The sequence below is a fragment of the Euwallacea similis genome, chromosome 11, assembly GCF_039881205.1.
Source record: "Euwallacea similis isolate ESF13 chromosome 11, ESF131.1, whole genome shotgun sequence".
Taxonomy (NCBI): domain Eukaryota; kingdom Metazoa; phylum Arthropoda; class Insecta; order Coleoptera; family Curculionidae; genus Euwallacea; species Euwallacea similis.
Window position 1 is genome coordinate 2959497 of NC_089619.1, and position 14698 is coordinate 2974194.

The 14698-nt window shown below is 35.6% G+C and overlaps 2 protein-coding genes across 3 annotated transcripts; one reads left to right on the forward strand and one right to left on the reverse strand.

Moving 5' to 3' along the window:
• The first annotated feature begins 275 nt into the window (after positions 1–275).
• ebi (transducin beta like ebi) lies at positions 276–4207 on the forward strand. 2 transcript variants are annotated; one of them, XM_066394847.1, is made up of 6 exons: positions 276–453; positions 508–795; positions 899–1188; positions 1415–1567; positions 1621–1812; positions 2101–4207. In XM_066394847.1, the coding sequence occupies exons 1-6, from the start codon at positions 396–398 to the stop codon at positions 2599–2601; spliced, it is 1482 nt and encodes a 493-aa protein (XP_066250944.1). In that variant the 5' UTR covers positions 276–395; the 3' UTR covers positions 2602–4207. The 2 variants fall into 2 exon arrangements, with proteins under 2 accessions (XP_066250944.1, XP_066250946.1); XM_066394849.1 differs by having other exon boundaries at positions 340–453; positions 516–795.
• Positions 4208–4487: 280 nt separating this feature from the next.
• LOC136412008 (tRNA-uridine aminocarboxypropyltransferase 1) lies at positions 4488–6633 on the reverse strand. The gene is made up of 2 exons (XM_066394850.1): positions 6401–6633; positions 4488–5300 (listed from the first exon to the last, which is right to left on the reverse strand). The coding sequence occupies exons 1-2, from the start codon at positions 6602–6604 to the stop codon at positions 4554–4556; spliced, it is 951 nt and encodes a 316-aa protein (XP_066250947.1). The 5' UTR covers positions 6605–6633; the 3' UTR covers positions 4488–4553.
• Between the last annotated feature and the right edge of the window lie 8065 nt (positions 6634–14698).

The following is a 14698-nucleotide window of genomic DNA, read 5'->3' on the forward strand; positions in this document are numbered from 1 at the left end:
GATTGTTCGCGATTACCTTTATTACTACGCTTTGTCTACATTGTAGACACAACAGGAGCATAAATTCAATACACGTGTTAGGAACTCTTATAAAAAGTTAAATACGTCGCATTTTATATTCTATCACAACATTACCTGGAGAGTTGGAAAAAAATAAATAAACAATTTATTACATTTACTATGTCGGAAATGTAAAATTTACGATTGTTTCAATCCTAATCATCGATGACTCCACCATTTGACATTTGACATAAAGTATTCCGTATTGTGTGTTCCGTTCATCGGTCCGCATTTTGGTTTGCAAAGAATAAGAACACTACAACCTCCTAAGGAATATAAATTGAAAAATATTTCTAGAACTACTTAATTGAAATTAGAGCAAATGCCGTTCAATAATGAGTTTCTCAAGTGACGAAGTTAATTTTCTTGTCTATCGATATTTACAAGAGTCTGGTAAGTGCACGCTCCTCTGGACAAGGCAACCCAACAACTCCTTAAACTCCACAGGATTCCAGCATTCAGCCTACACTTTCGGCATCGAATCTCATATATCCCAGTCAAACATCAACGGGGCCCTCGTCCCACCTGCAGCCCTTCTTAGCATTGTTCAGAAGGGCCTGCAGTATACTGAGGCTGAAATAAGCATAGGAGAAGACGGAACTGTGCATAGGCTTCTTGAAAGTTTGAGCCTCATAGACGCAGTTATGCCTGATATTGTTGCTGTAAAGCAGAATCAACAAAATCAACAGAAGCAAGCTGTGAAAAATGAGACCACGGAAGCCAATGGGGAGGAAGGTAAGATAGCTAAAATTGTAAACTTAATAATCTTTTATTCAATTAAGTCCTGTATTAATTGCATTAAGTAGACAAATTTAAAACATTATATGTTTCTTTTTAGCTGTAGTGGCACCTTCTCAAGTTGAAAGCATGGAAGTGGACATGTCCATTGAAATTCCACCATCAAAAGCAACAGCTCTAAGGGGCCACGAATCGGAAGTATTTATTTGTGCTTGGAATCCAACTAGAGATCTCTTAGCTAGTGGCTCTGGAGATAGCACAGCCAGGATTTGGGATATGAGCGATAATGCAGCAACCAAGGACAGAGCACAGCTTATATTGAGGCATTGTATTAGAAAAGGTGATAGTGAAGTACCAAGCAATAAAGATGTCACTTCATTGGATTGGAATGTAAGTATTGTGAACCTATTTTAGCTGATGTCAATATTTAAGACATTTTGGAAATATAGCTGAAAGTAAAATTTCCTCTATAAATGAATAGGTTCAAATTGCATTTTATAGTCTGGGTGGAAATCTATTATGAAGCTGTTTTTAATTAATAATGTCAATTAATAAATTTAGGGATTGCAATTTAGGTATTTTACTAAGAGTACAGATTATATCTTTGATTCTATAGTGTGATGGAAGTCTGTTAGCCACTGGCAGTTATGACGGCTATGCCCGGATCTGGAACACAAATGGAATATTGGCTAGTACTTTAGGCCAACACAAAGGACCAATATTTGCTTTAAAATGGAACAAGAAAGGGAATTACATTTTATCAGCCGGGGTAAGGATGGATTAGCAAGTGTTCCTGGAGAAAATTTTTTTTGTTGAATTTAGGTTGACAAAACTACCATCATTTGGGACGCCGCTAGCGGAGAATGTACTCAACAATTCAGTTTTCATTCAGCGCCCGCTTTGGACGTGGACTGGCAGACAAACACATCTTTCGCGTCCTGCTCTACAGATCAGTGTATTCATGTTTGCAAACTTTCAATGGATAGGCCAATAAAATCATTTCAAGGACATACGGTGAGACTATGAAAAACACCGAGAGTGGTAATTTATGAATTCCGTCTGATCAAATACAGAACTTTAAATTTTAAGAATTCAATCCTTTCCTTTTGGGGATTTCCCACTAACTTTTCTTTACATTTATATTTACTTATGGGAATGTCAAATTTCAGAAACATTTGAATATTGCAAAACTTTCTTTCACAATTTTGTAATATTGATCAATATTTGGATGTCATTTCACATTTTTATTCATCCACATAAAATAATTCTGTATTTCAAAAACTTTATATATATTTACTACAGAATGAGGTAAACGCAATCAAGTGGGACCCACAAGGAAACCTGCTGGCCTCATGCTCCGATGATATGACCTTAAAAATATGGTCTATGAAGCAGGACAATTGCGTTCACGATCTCCAAGCCCACTCCAAGGAAATCTATACCATTAAGTGGTCCCCAACTGGTCCGGGAACTCAAAACCCCAACATGAACCTTATTCTCGCCTCAGCTAGTTTCGACTCAACAGTGAGACTATGGGACGTCGAGCGAGGAGCCTGTATGCACACTTTAACGAAACACACGGAACCCGTGTATTCGGTAGCCTTTAGTCCGGATGGTAAGTTATTAGCCAGCGGAAGCTTCGACAAGTGCGTCCACATATGGTCCACGCAAACTGGGCAGTTGGTACATAGTTATAAGGGAACGGGAGGTATCTTTGAAGTGTGCTGGAACTCGCGAGGCGATAAGGTTGGAGCCAGTGCTTCCGATGGAAGCGTGTTTGTACTAGATTTGCGCAAACTTTAATGCGTTATTTGTCCAATGGAGTAAGTTTAGGTTCGTTTGCGACTGCATGAGGTCCATGTTTTCAAATTAAATTATTATGGTGACTCATCCAAATCGAAGTTCGATTGCATAGGTAATGGTTATAGAAGTTTTCATTTAATCTACATATTTAGCAAATTGTCAGAATATGGGTAAATTTTTACGTATATTAAGCCGAAATATACGGATACGTCAATCCTGGGTAATAGGTTGGAAATTAAACTTATTAATCTTGACTATAGATTGCAAAAGCACCTTATAATCCTCTCACCCAGTTCATTAAAATAAAATGAGCTACAGGGATTTCAAAGCAATACATTTCATTGTTTTTTTTTTAATAGGCCAAAACGAGTCAAAAGGTCAAAAGCATTATTTATCAAGGTAGAAATTTTGTTAGTTTTTCTATACCAAAATCGTTGATCGTAAATTGGAATATTATATATTAGAATCTGGTTTCGTTACGGTGGCAATTGACAGAATTTTCGGATTATTTTTATAGGTTTAGATTTCAGTAACTCGCTCCTATATCCCATTCCTTTAATATCATATCCTTATTATTTGCAAGTGCAATCATGTAAGTAACAATGATTTATGTTATTGAAAAAGATATCATTTTTAGTAATGCCCCGCTTCTATTCAGTAAATTTGTACTGTTCTGATTAGCTAATATTGATTTTACCATTAACGGCAATTAAACAAATTAATATGATCACAACTACATTTTTGCTCTAACCGAAGCTATAACATTCCAATGTTTCAATTCCTTTATGGACAAATAAAATTGCTATCGCAGGTAAGTTTGCTGAAATCATAGTTTCTATATAAACTTTGAATTAGAGTGGTTCTTCTTTAGTGGAAAATTCGAGCCTAGTATACTGTGCCTACCAATGCCTTAATAATTATTAATTTTAATCTTTAAGGGACTATTGAAAAATTTATTTCGTCTTTCACAGTTATTTTATATTGTATTTATGAATAGACTATTTAACCTTCCTCTTCCAGTTTAAGGTTCAAAATATGTAATTTCTTTAAAAAAATTCTATATCTGCATTATAACATACAAAGTATCCCGTGACGTATCTACCATATCTTACAAGATAAAAAAACGTCTATTATAAAAACATAAAACAAAATAAAAATCTTCAATTTTAGCGAATCTTTATCGCAAATCTTGTCAATATTTTATCCAGGTGCGCAACTGTTAACAAACTGGCTCGGAGTGATTTTAACAACTATGTTCTTACTTTTACTCGGGAAAAAGCCTCAGGTTGCTTACTTTTATTTATTATACGATACATACATACATACATACATATATATATATATATATAAATAAATAAATAAATAATATGTGTGTGTGAGATGAATGTGTTTGTTTAGTTTAATAAAACACAGTGGTAAGTTATTTAATTATAGAATATAACTCGTTTGGCATGTCAAGAAGTAATATGTAGGTGTTTAGAAAATACAGTGTAGGATTGATGTATTAGGTTGCCAGGCATTGTTGTGTAAAAGTGTAGATTAACTGACGTTCTAGATTTCTTTTATAATCACTATTATTTTTAAGCATATATTATACGTTTTTCATATTTTTGTTGTATTATTTACAGGTCAATATTTCCCCATGAAATCGGCTAAAAATGTATTTCAATTATAGATCCCCTAAAATTTAATAGAAATACATTGTTTTTCATTTATTTTGGAAGGCCAATATTTGTGCTATTTTTTGATATCAGGCTGGGAAGTCTTATTTTCATGTAGGTCTGTAATGTTAGACATTTTATTAAATCATATTCTAAAAAGAAATAGAACGTTGTATTACGCCCTGAACTATAGTAATTTGCTTTGTCAAAGATTCTGAATTTTCTTTAGAGCAGTGGCTTTTAAAATGAAACAACAAATCAACGAAATACTATTCTTGTGTTGTGTTCATATCACATAAGTCTCCTTTTATAAGCATAGAGATCCTCATGATTATAATAACTATGAATTACATCATACATATGCTTAAAAAAATACAATAAGTTATCAAATTGACCATCATATGCTTTACTTTCGTTACTATACATATTTTCAAAATGCTTGTAAACACCTCTCTCAGTAAAACAATTCTTAATACCCCGATAATCGGGATTTAAACCCCAACAATGCAAATGAACTTCTAATACAAACTGATGAATAGCTTCAATGGTAGCCAGATACCACCTAGGGCTGCCTTTTTGGTGTCTCCAAAACTGTGAAATCCGGTTCTGAATTACCACACAAGGTATTGCTCGAATTTTCTCATCTTTATAAATACTTTTGCACTGATGCCATGTACTGTCTATAAATACTGCTTTTGTAATTGGAAGTTTCTTTACTCTATGAGAAAATTCTTTTTCTTCTCTAGTTTTTGGAATAGTTTGCATTAAAGTACTTCGATTGTAGCCAGCCGGTAACTGATCTAATGGTTGATTCTGGAATTCCAATATGCTATCAAAGGTCTCTCCACTCAACAATTGGCTCACGCTGATGGCATTTTGTCCAGGGAAAATCATGACAACAGCTTCATTTGTGTAGTCAGGAATGTTGGGATAAGTGTAAATTTTCACGTCTTCACTGGCTAGAAGAGCTGCATGGCTGGCAGTGCTTTTGCCGTCTATTTCATGTTTATGTTTAATAATGTCTATTTTTAGGGGCAGCTAAAAACAAATTTCGACAATATTAATATAAGCAGTTAATACTCTCAAAAATGATGATGGAACTCCATTTTATTACGTAAGCTTAATTTAGCTAGCTATATTTCAAGTAAGTAATAAGGTAGGAAATTGTATGCATATGCAACATATACATATATTATTTTTCTTGTTTAGAATTTCTTTAATACTTTTGTATAAACTTCTACGCATTTACAAAATTTTAGTTGTACCTACTTATGAGAATTTATGTTTCTGGTAACCTTAATGGATTAATATCAATTGCAAGTAAGTTATTCTGTGCCAAACATGATCCGGGCATTGAAAATTCAAACAGAATCGGAAAAAAGCACTCAAGCTGTTGTACAAAAATTTATCAAATATTCTTACATTACAAATTAATATTTCCTGATGAAGATTTTAATAGAAAATTTAAAGAACTAATCAGTCTTACAATCATAGCAATTCAATCAACTATTTCTATTGATTAGGAACAAAAAGAGGTATTAAATTTCAAGAAGATACATATTTTATTTATAATTTATACAATAGCAGTCCATTGTTTTTGTAATTTCAAAAACAAAACTTTAGTTTATTGTCAATTTAAGGTATAAATGTATTATAAGAATTAAACTGTGCCACTCTGGCAAAGAAATTTTTCATTAGACTCAACCTGATACATAACAACTATAAGCCTGCTTATGCACCTGAAGAGAATCATTTTTGCAGATGGTATCCAAAAATTCTATGAAATTTTTTGTGCTCTTGTCAGAATTTGCATTTTTATTAAATTTAAATTCCTCAATTATTGTTGATTTCTCAGTTATTGAATAAAATATTGTTTGGAGCGGCGCTACACATTGAATAATTGACCCATAATATGTCAAATTTAAATATCAATTTATCCACATGTCAACTTTGAGGTGACAGGTCATAAATACCAATGTTCAATTCAATACTTGTCTCATTAATTTTCTACAACCTTAGTAGTGCAGTTACCTTACATGGGAAGCATTTTTTGGCTTTGTGACAAATTATCCAAAATAGAAAAGACAAGTTTTATTAAGAACTAAGTCAATTTACTAAGCAACTCATAAAACACAAACCTTTACTTTTGGCAGTCTTCCTTCTAATGGTGAAATAGGGACATAACAAGAATAACAGAAGAGTTTTCTTGATTTTCCACATTTGGGACAGGGATGTCGTCCTTCAATGCAATTTAATATTTCTGTACTGTCAATTTTAAAACCTTCAAAGGGATTTTTATCTAGGAACTGCTGGTGGGCCTTGGAATCATTTGGATTTGCCATTTCTGTTTCTTCTTTTGAATACTTAGAAGAAAAGCTAAGTCAAATGATATCTACTTGATTCTGTAGATATACACGGTTTCTCACATTTTTTTAGGATAAAAATTAATTTTAATACTTAGTTTTCATTCGAGTAATTACAGGTAGATAAATTAACAAATTTTGGATAATTAGTCAAGAATATTGCTAATTCAAATTATTTTATTTAAAATCCGTAAACAGTTTTTAAAAAATTTTAAACGCATAAATAGAAATGTTAACCTCACATATTCCCATAACCTATTTATTTTCCATTGTTATGTCAAAATCATGTGGGCAAATATTTTCACAAGAATATTTTCTAGATCATATCGCTGTCTCCTCTTATTGCTTGCTCTAAAGTAGTATAAAAACATAATCAGCTTGACCTGGATCTTCAATCATTTATGGGCTAAGGTGATTATAAATATTTACATTCAGTGACTGTCGGAATGTATACAACATACGCAACTAAGAAATCATTGGACTCCATAAACTACACTAGTGATGTAAAATTTCCAATAAACTATACAACATTGAAAACTGAGTAACAGTTTAATTAAATAAACTCTTTTAAATTTTAGTGGGCAACGTGAAGTCGTAGCCACACATATTGCCCATGAAGATTTTGACACGGACACATACCACCTTGTTCTGCGTGCGGCAAAATTTTTTACCGGACGCTAAATTCCTATTTTCAGCCAGCAAATGGGTGAGGTCAAGTCACTTTACCGCACGTGCTACGTTTACATGTAAAGATTTTAGCGTGCGATAGCTTTAGTTAAACGAACAGAAAATAGCAAAGTTAACACACATATGATAATTGGAAAAATATTTTATTTAACACATGTGTAAATATTTTTACAACACTAGTTGATTACGACCAAACTCCACATCGCTTTATTAGGTCAACTGCAATTCGCGTGAGGTAAATCCCTTTACGCACTTGTTAGGTGTTAGTATATTACAGAACGAGAAGAGCAAGTAGCATGCAATGAGTTGCGACCGAGTTGCGAACGAGGCTAGTAATTTCTTCGAGCAGTAAGTAATTTGTCTTGTTTTCTGGTAGTGCACATACAGTGCTTTTTCTTCGGCATATCCAGTTCGATAATGCCAAGAAAATGAGAATTGTATAAGCCATTTGACCATACATCTATTGAAGTTTTAGTAATTATGTCAGTCTATAAGGGTATCATTTGCCTCGTTTGTACTCCGAAATCCTGAAGCAATACATACAACATACGCATTGATGCGTCGTTGCCATGGATATGTTATAAAAATAACTATGCAAACAATTATTACCTAACCGAACGACACGAAGCCGAGTTCGGTCAGCAATCGAGTGCACGTAACAGATATAATACTTTTACTACGAACGCATAGTAGGTTAACTTTATCGTCTTCCATATTATTATTCAATTAAATATTAGCGTGCGCTAAAGTCCTTACGCCTACATGTGTGGCAAACATTTTTACTGCACGCATGCCAATGTCCAATATCCACACACGCACACGCATAAGTCTTGACACTGACTCATTCGACCGTTATTTATGTAAGGTAAAACTCTTTACAGCACACGTGCGGCAAGATTCTACTTTCAGCCCGTGAGTGCGAGTTAAAGAAACTTTACTCTTTACCTACGAATTGATGCTGTCCGCAAAGGCTATTTTTACCTTGACACATGCTACTTTCTACAGGGTGCAAAAAAAGCGCTACTTTCATCTCGCAGCGTGCAGTTAAGGAAGTTTGACACTCGCTCGTAGTAAAATCTCGTTGAATTCTAACCCGAAGTAGCCTGAACTACTCAAAAGTAATCGCACTACTATCAAGTATTTTCAGAATAGATATTTAAATAATAAGTGTATTAATGAAGGCGATTAATAATCGAGGCGGTTTAATGCGTGCGCGCTAACAGAGTAACTATTGAGATTATTAAAAGTCCATTAGTATTTTGGTTAGAATATTTTTCCGCCGACTGCGGGTATTGGTCATGGCACGTGAACATGTGATTTTAAATTCAAACTAAATAAATCAAATAATTCATAAGTTCAATTTGAAAGAAAAAAATCATGGCAACGCCTGAATGCGGCTAGCGTTCATGGGAGTATTGCTGGAAGTGCGCGAATTTTGCCTATTTTGTGTGCACTTGCCCGACCATAATAAAATCGTGCACTAAGTAAAACAATTGAAAAATTGACCGTTAAAGTGGATCGCTAATGATCGATTTTGTATGCATTAAACAAACGTGTTAATAGTCGGTCGACAGCAATAACAATTTACCTAGTTGCTAAGAAACGACAACTATTTTTTTAAATCTCATTTAGGCCCGGCTTTTCCAAGTCCTGATAACTTTGCCAGCAAGATAATTTCGATAGGAATGGAGAAGCTGGCTAATGATCCGTTCTAATTTCGTCGTATCTATGAAAATCATCTCGGACTTCTGCCTATGGCCGCTTTTTCGAATGAGGCAACCAGTAAATGCTCAATACATCGGGTTCTACCTAACCAGTGCGGTTGTTAGCACCGGAAAGGTAGACACCTAAATAAGAAAGTTAGGGGATAATGTGAAATTAAATGTTAACAAGCAGATGTGTTTGAGAATTAACACATTCACGTAGCCAGATGGATGTATCATGAGTGAAAAGAATTTATCATTCACAGCAAACAATGCCGTTCGCTTTCGGTAATTTATCCGATCTTGCCGCGAAAGAGACTTTGAAGCACTTGTACATATGAAATAAATAAAGTTGAATTAAACTTCGTTTATGAATCATTGAATTAAGATTCGTCGATTCATAAACTTGCCGTAGAGTACCTAGTTCAATTACTTCAAAAGTGCTTAGTTAGATTACTTCGAAATAAACGGATGCAGGTAAGATACCCGCCTAGGACCTTTAGCCACCACCGCTGAAAACCCTGTTCAAAGCAAATCTACGATCGGCCTATTAAAGAAAGCGTGCAAGTAACCCTTTATAAAACGAACCAACTTACGCTTCTTAATTTACCTCATGCACTTATGCTCTTTTTCACCTGACCACTCAGCCCTAATTACAAAATCTTCATTTTGTCTTGTCATGTTTTTACTGTATTAACATCCTTCGCACACAATCAACAATACTCTTGAACGGTAAATAAAGTGGTCCATGCGGATGTGTAGGCCATGCTCAAAAATTGCGAGTTGTTTCATAACATTGTTACGACTGATTCACTGAAGACAACGGGATTTTTATGAGATTACCTCCTTGGCCTTCAAATTTGGCTGACCTACTCCCGAGTCCGAATTGAGGTTTCAGTCGAATAACAATCAGTTTTGTTTGAGCGTGTAAGATTTTATAGATAATTGCTTACATAATGATGAGACTAGAAAACGGATGTAACTAAGAAGGTGCAGAGAAGCATAACTTTGTCTGGGAGCATACGCGAGTTTGTCAATGTAACTAATATCAACAGAATTTAGGGACACTGACGAAAAAATCACCGCAAATTATTTGTTGTCGTGTGAGAACAGTTTTTTTGTTAGTAAATAGACGCGCTGCTATCAGTTGAATATTTAAAGATTGAAAAAATGTTCAGACCGACGACAAAACAAAGAATGTATAAAAACATAAAATTTGGCAAAAACGGTTATTGCTTTGCTTTTTTTAAAGAAATGTTCACAAATCGCTCAGTTGGGAATTAGTTCAGTGGACTATGGCAAGAAGACATTTAAGAGAACAAGAAATGTACAGGGCTGTTGAGATGCTTGAGGGTGGCCCAACCCAACAATATGTTGCTCTTCATTTGCAAAGCTCTCAAAGTGTCATTAGTAGCCTTTGCACTCAGTTTCGTGAAACAAACAGTATACGTGAGAGTCGGGAAAGATTAACAACCCCGATTCAAAATCATTTTATAACTTTTTAAGTCAGAAAAAACAGACTTCGAATAGCATTCCAGATGATATCAGAATTATACCTTGCGCATAATCTGAATGCTCAAACAGTCTGGAGGCGTTTGCATGCATCCAATCTTCATGCTAGACGGCCACCCGGAGTTCCTTCCTTATCACATGGAAATCGAGAAACAAGAGTCGCGTGGCATGAGGAACATTTGAATTGGACAAATGAACAATGGAACACAGTTCTGTTTTCCGATGAATCTCGGTTTGGTCTTCGTCCTGATTCAAGGTGAACTAGGATATGGCGCGAACTTGGAATGGTAGAACGTCTGCAAACTGCTCAAGAGGTATACAGTTATCGTGGAGGAATAATTATGGTTTGGGGCGGAGTTAGCATTGGCGGTAGAACTGATCTCGTTTCCTTGAAGCGCTTTTTAAATGCCGTTAACTATCATGATAGTAGTCTTCAGTTAGTAGTGATTCCCTATGCAGAAGTTGTTGGACCAAGTTTCATGTTTATGCAAGATAATGCTCGTTCACATACCGCACGCGTAGTTCAAAATTTCTTGACTGAAGAATCTATCAATGTTTTGCCCTGGCCAGCACAATTTCCAGATTTAAACCCCATGGAACACGTCTGGGATATGATTCAGCGACGGGTCTTATGCGAAAATCTGGCTTTTAATACACAGAAACAGTTCATTTCATACTTACAAAGAGAGTGGATAGCAATTGATCAGAACGATATTGATGTTCTCATTATGGGTATGAACAGACGGTGCAGAGCCGTATTAAACAGTAGAGGAGGCCATATAAATTGTTAATTTTTTTCATTATTTACTGAGTTTGTGGGGAAATCTGAAATTTTAAGATTTTCGTTTTTGCAACAGTTTACGTTTACTTTTAAAGATTTGTACATTTTTCTAAAACCTACCAACTTTAATTAATTTATGAGACATGTTAGAAGCACTACATATAAGAATTTTTGGTTTTTGTACGAGAATCAAATTTTTTTGCGATTTTTCGTCATTATCCCTAGACTCTGTTGATGTATGTAGTTAGACGATCAAAAAACATCAATAAACTGCAATAAGCAATTTTCTGCTGTAAATAAGCGTAAATAGGCACAACTAGTTGAGGAGTCCCTCATTACTTTGACCAAAAATCACGGCAAATTTACCTCGTTGCCGACGTTAAACGCTTAAAAATCCCTTTCAGGATACCAATTAGGTAGAGCTTTACTATTGTCACGGTTCTAGGTCACAACGACGAAGAACAAAAACGCCAACATGCAAAGTTAAAGTCAAAGGTTTCATCCAAAAGGTCGGCAGTCAAATATGTTACGGGTATTTTTCTGTGCACTATACGAGAACCAAACGGGTCACCGTCATTTATTAAATCATAATAAGCTTATTAGGCATTAAGGTGTCCATCAGGTCGTGTGGATGATAGACGGTTTACATACAAGATAGATACGCATCAAATAAAGTAAAAGCACGTAGTTACATGTTTATATTCGCAACGCCATTAGAATCCTTAACCTTCGATCATACATGCAGACCTTTTCTTTTTTGTCCGAAAGACCTTTGCAGATTTCTGTGTAGGTCCATTTTATTGTCGGCTGTGTCCCGTCCGTACGATAGGGAAGCGCCCCACCACGAGGGTGGCGAGACCCCATTGAATTTCTTTTTCGTTCTTCATCCTCACGTCAGTGCGTTCTTCGGGATATTTTAAGCTCTCTGCAGACATTAACGTACGACTACTTGTGGTACTTTGCAGGTCACCTAATTTAATTAGCATTCAAATTCAATTACGGAGCACCATCGCGATGTCAGTCGGGACAAGCCAAGCAATTAATTTACCCTATCGCTTCTATCAGTGTGTAGCTAAGTCAGTCTAGTCTTGGCGAACAAACTGAATTAGTATGTGCCACTTAATTCAATTAAATATACGAATCTGCGGGATTCCGATTTGGTTTTATTGTCCAAACAACGGCACAACATGTACATATCAATCGATGTGTGCGGAACAGGTTCTAGCCCGCAGATGTTTGATTCCTTACACTTAAACTAACCTGAATTAACGATGCTTAGTATGACATTAGAAAGCGAAAATATTTAACCATAATTACCCTTGTTCGCGGCACGGAGTCGCTGCCGCATGAAGCGAATACCTTATTGTGTTCCACAATACGTGCTCGTCATTCTAACAATACTTGAATTGCCGTGTTATAAAAATAAGCACTCTTGAAGACCTACTTTTGATCTTCGTTGCTGAATATAATTTACAGTCTATTATTTTTCTTCTATGTATTGTATGCGCGGCCATTATCTACCATCAATTTAAATTCAATTGGAATTAATTGCTATTTGACACATCGCGCGGTTTGGGTTGGGGCTCAAATTTTTGCAAGTCATATAGTACATAGGTTCTATGTTACCGCACATGTTGAAATGGAAGAAATTTAATTGTGCGCCTTACCATCAAGCGCCCTGTCTATCCCAGTTTTAAGGCGACGGTCCCGCCGTTGCTGGAATAGAATTTATCCATTAATTTATTTATGTTTCAGTATGGAACACCTAATGGCCGTCCCATCGATGGTGCCAGAGGAGGTGCAACGGCATTACTTACGCCAAAACTAAAGCGGGGCAAAGCCAATTCCCCCCTTCCTGAATGAGCCCTGCAGCAACTGTCTTCAATCTATTATCCCTTGCTTAGGCTAATCGATGCTTTTTTAACATGCACACATCCACTCTCCAACGTAGAATAAAACATACTGGCCACGATACCACCTACGCAATCATTGTGGAGACCTGAACCTTAACAGGAACAAGACACTCGAGCTAAATAGATTTTTAGAAAACTCAGACTATTAAGCACATACATCTTCGGAATTTCCATCTGCGGAGGATCCAGACGCAACACCGGACTTCACACAAGGAATCTTACACATAAGGTAAGCGACGAAAGCTTGACCAACGAACATGGATCAGATCATATGGCTTTGGCCTTTAACATTGACTTCCTACAGATGCAAATTATGCCCCCTATAAAACGTAATGTTGAAAAACTAAACTTAAACAAAACCGACACGGACAGGGTCAGACGATATGCATGGTATATCCAGTCCATCACTACGGGAGACATAAAGCACTAACTGTCCGCGACAATAGACTGCAATCAGCTGATACCTGTTACGGAATCATATTATGTAACAAGTGATTTTAACGTAGCGTTAGTTCGAGTGTGAATATCTGGAGCAATTTTTTTCTTTTAATGGCAGCAACCTGATATGATGTAATGTTAGAGATTTTTAAATCAATTCAAGTATTTCTCAAGGGATTAAATCTACTGTCTTTAGGCGTCACATTTAAATACTCTTGAAAAATCACATTTAAAGAAATTGAAGTTAGTGCTCTGCCGCTCTGCGCGATATACAGGGTGTTAAAGAAGTATGTAGAAAATTTTAAAGGACGAATCTTTGAAAATTTTTAAGATGAAAAGGTCATAATAACATGGGTCGGTAACGGGTAAGTTCCCAAGATCTCGAGGGACAGGATATTCAAATTACCATTTTAATTTCGTTTCTTGATTATATCTTTGAACAATAACGCGGTATTCTGAGAAACTCGGATATTTGTTCAGGTTATTGTTTGTCGATAGAGGGCGCGGTATGCTGTAATATACCTGAATTTAAAGATTCATAACTTTTTTCTAGTTTACTGTAGGCCAAAACTTATCCTCTACTAACTTTTACCGTTCGCTATTTTTTGCTAAAAGCAGCTGTTCGCGGAAAAACGGGGTTGAAGTTTGACGAAGACGAATTTGAGTTGAAGGAACATCAATGAAATTTAAAAAGAATGATATCTAAGGGCCCTTTAACATGTGTTATGTATGCCAAAGTTCAGCGAATTTTTAGAAAATCGCACTACAACATTATCGCTTAGTTTTCATATTTTGACCTTCTAAACACATATTGAAAACAATTCCGTTTCCTCCCGAAACGCATAATATAAAATTTTGAAAATTAAGCAATACTTTTTCCTGATGTATCTATCTCAGCAAAGCTCACACCAACTATTACTTCCAAATACATATCAGGATTTGAAGCATGGATATTTTGAGCGATTCGACATAATTTAGCATTGTCACAATATACGGCAATGAAAGGCAGGTCAAAGTCGTAAAATGACTTAAATTTTCA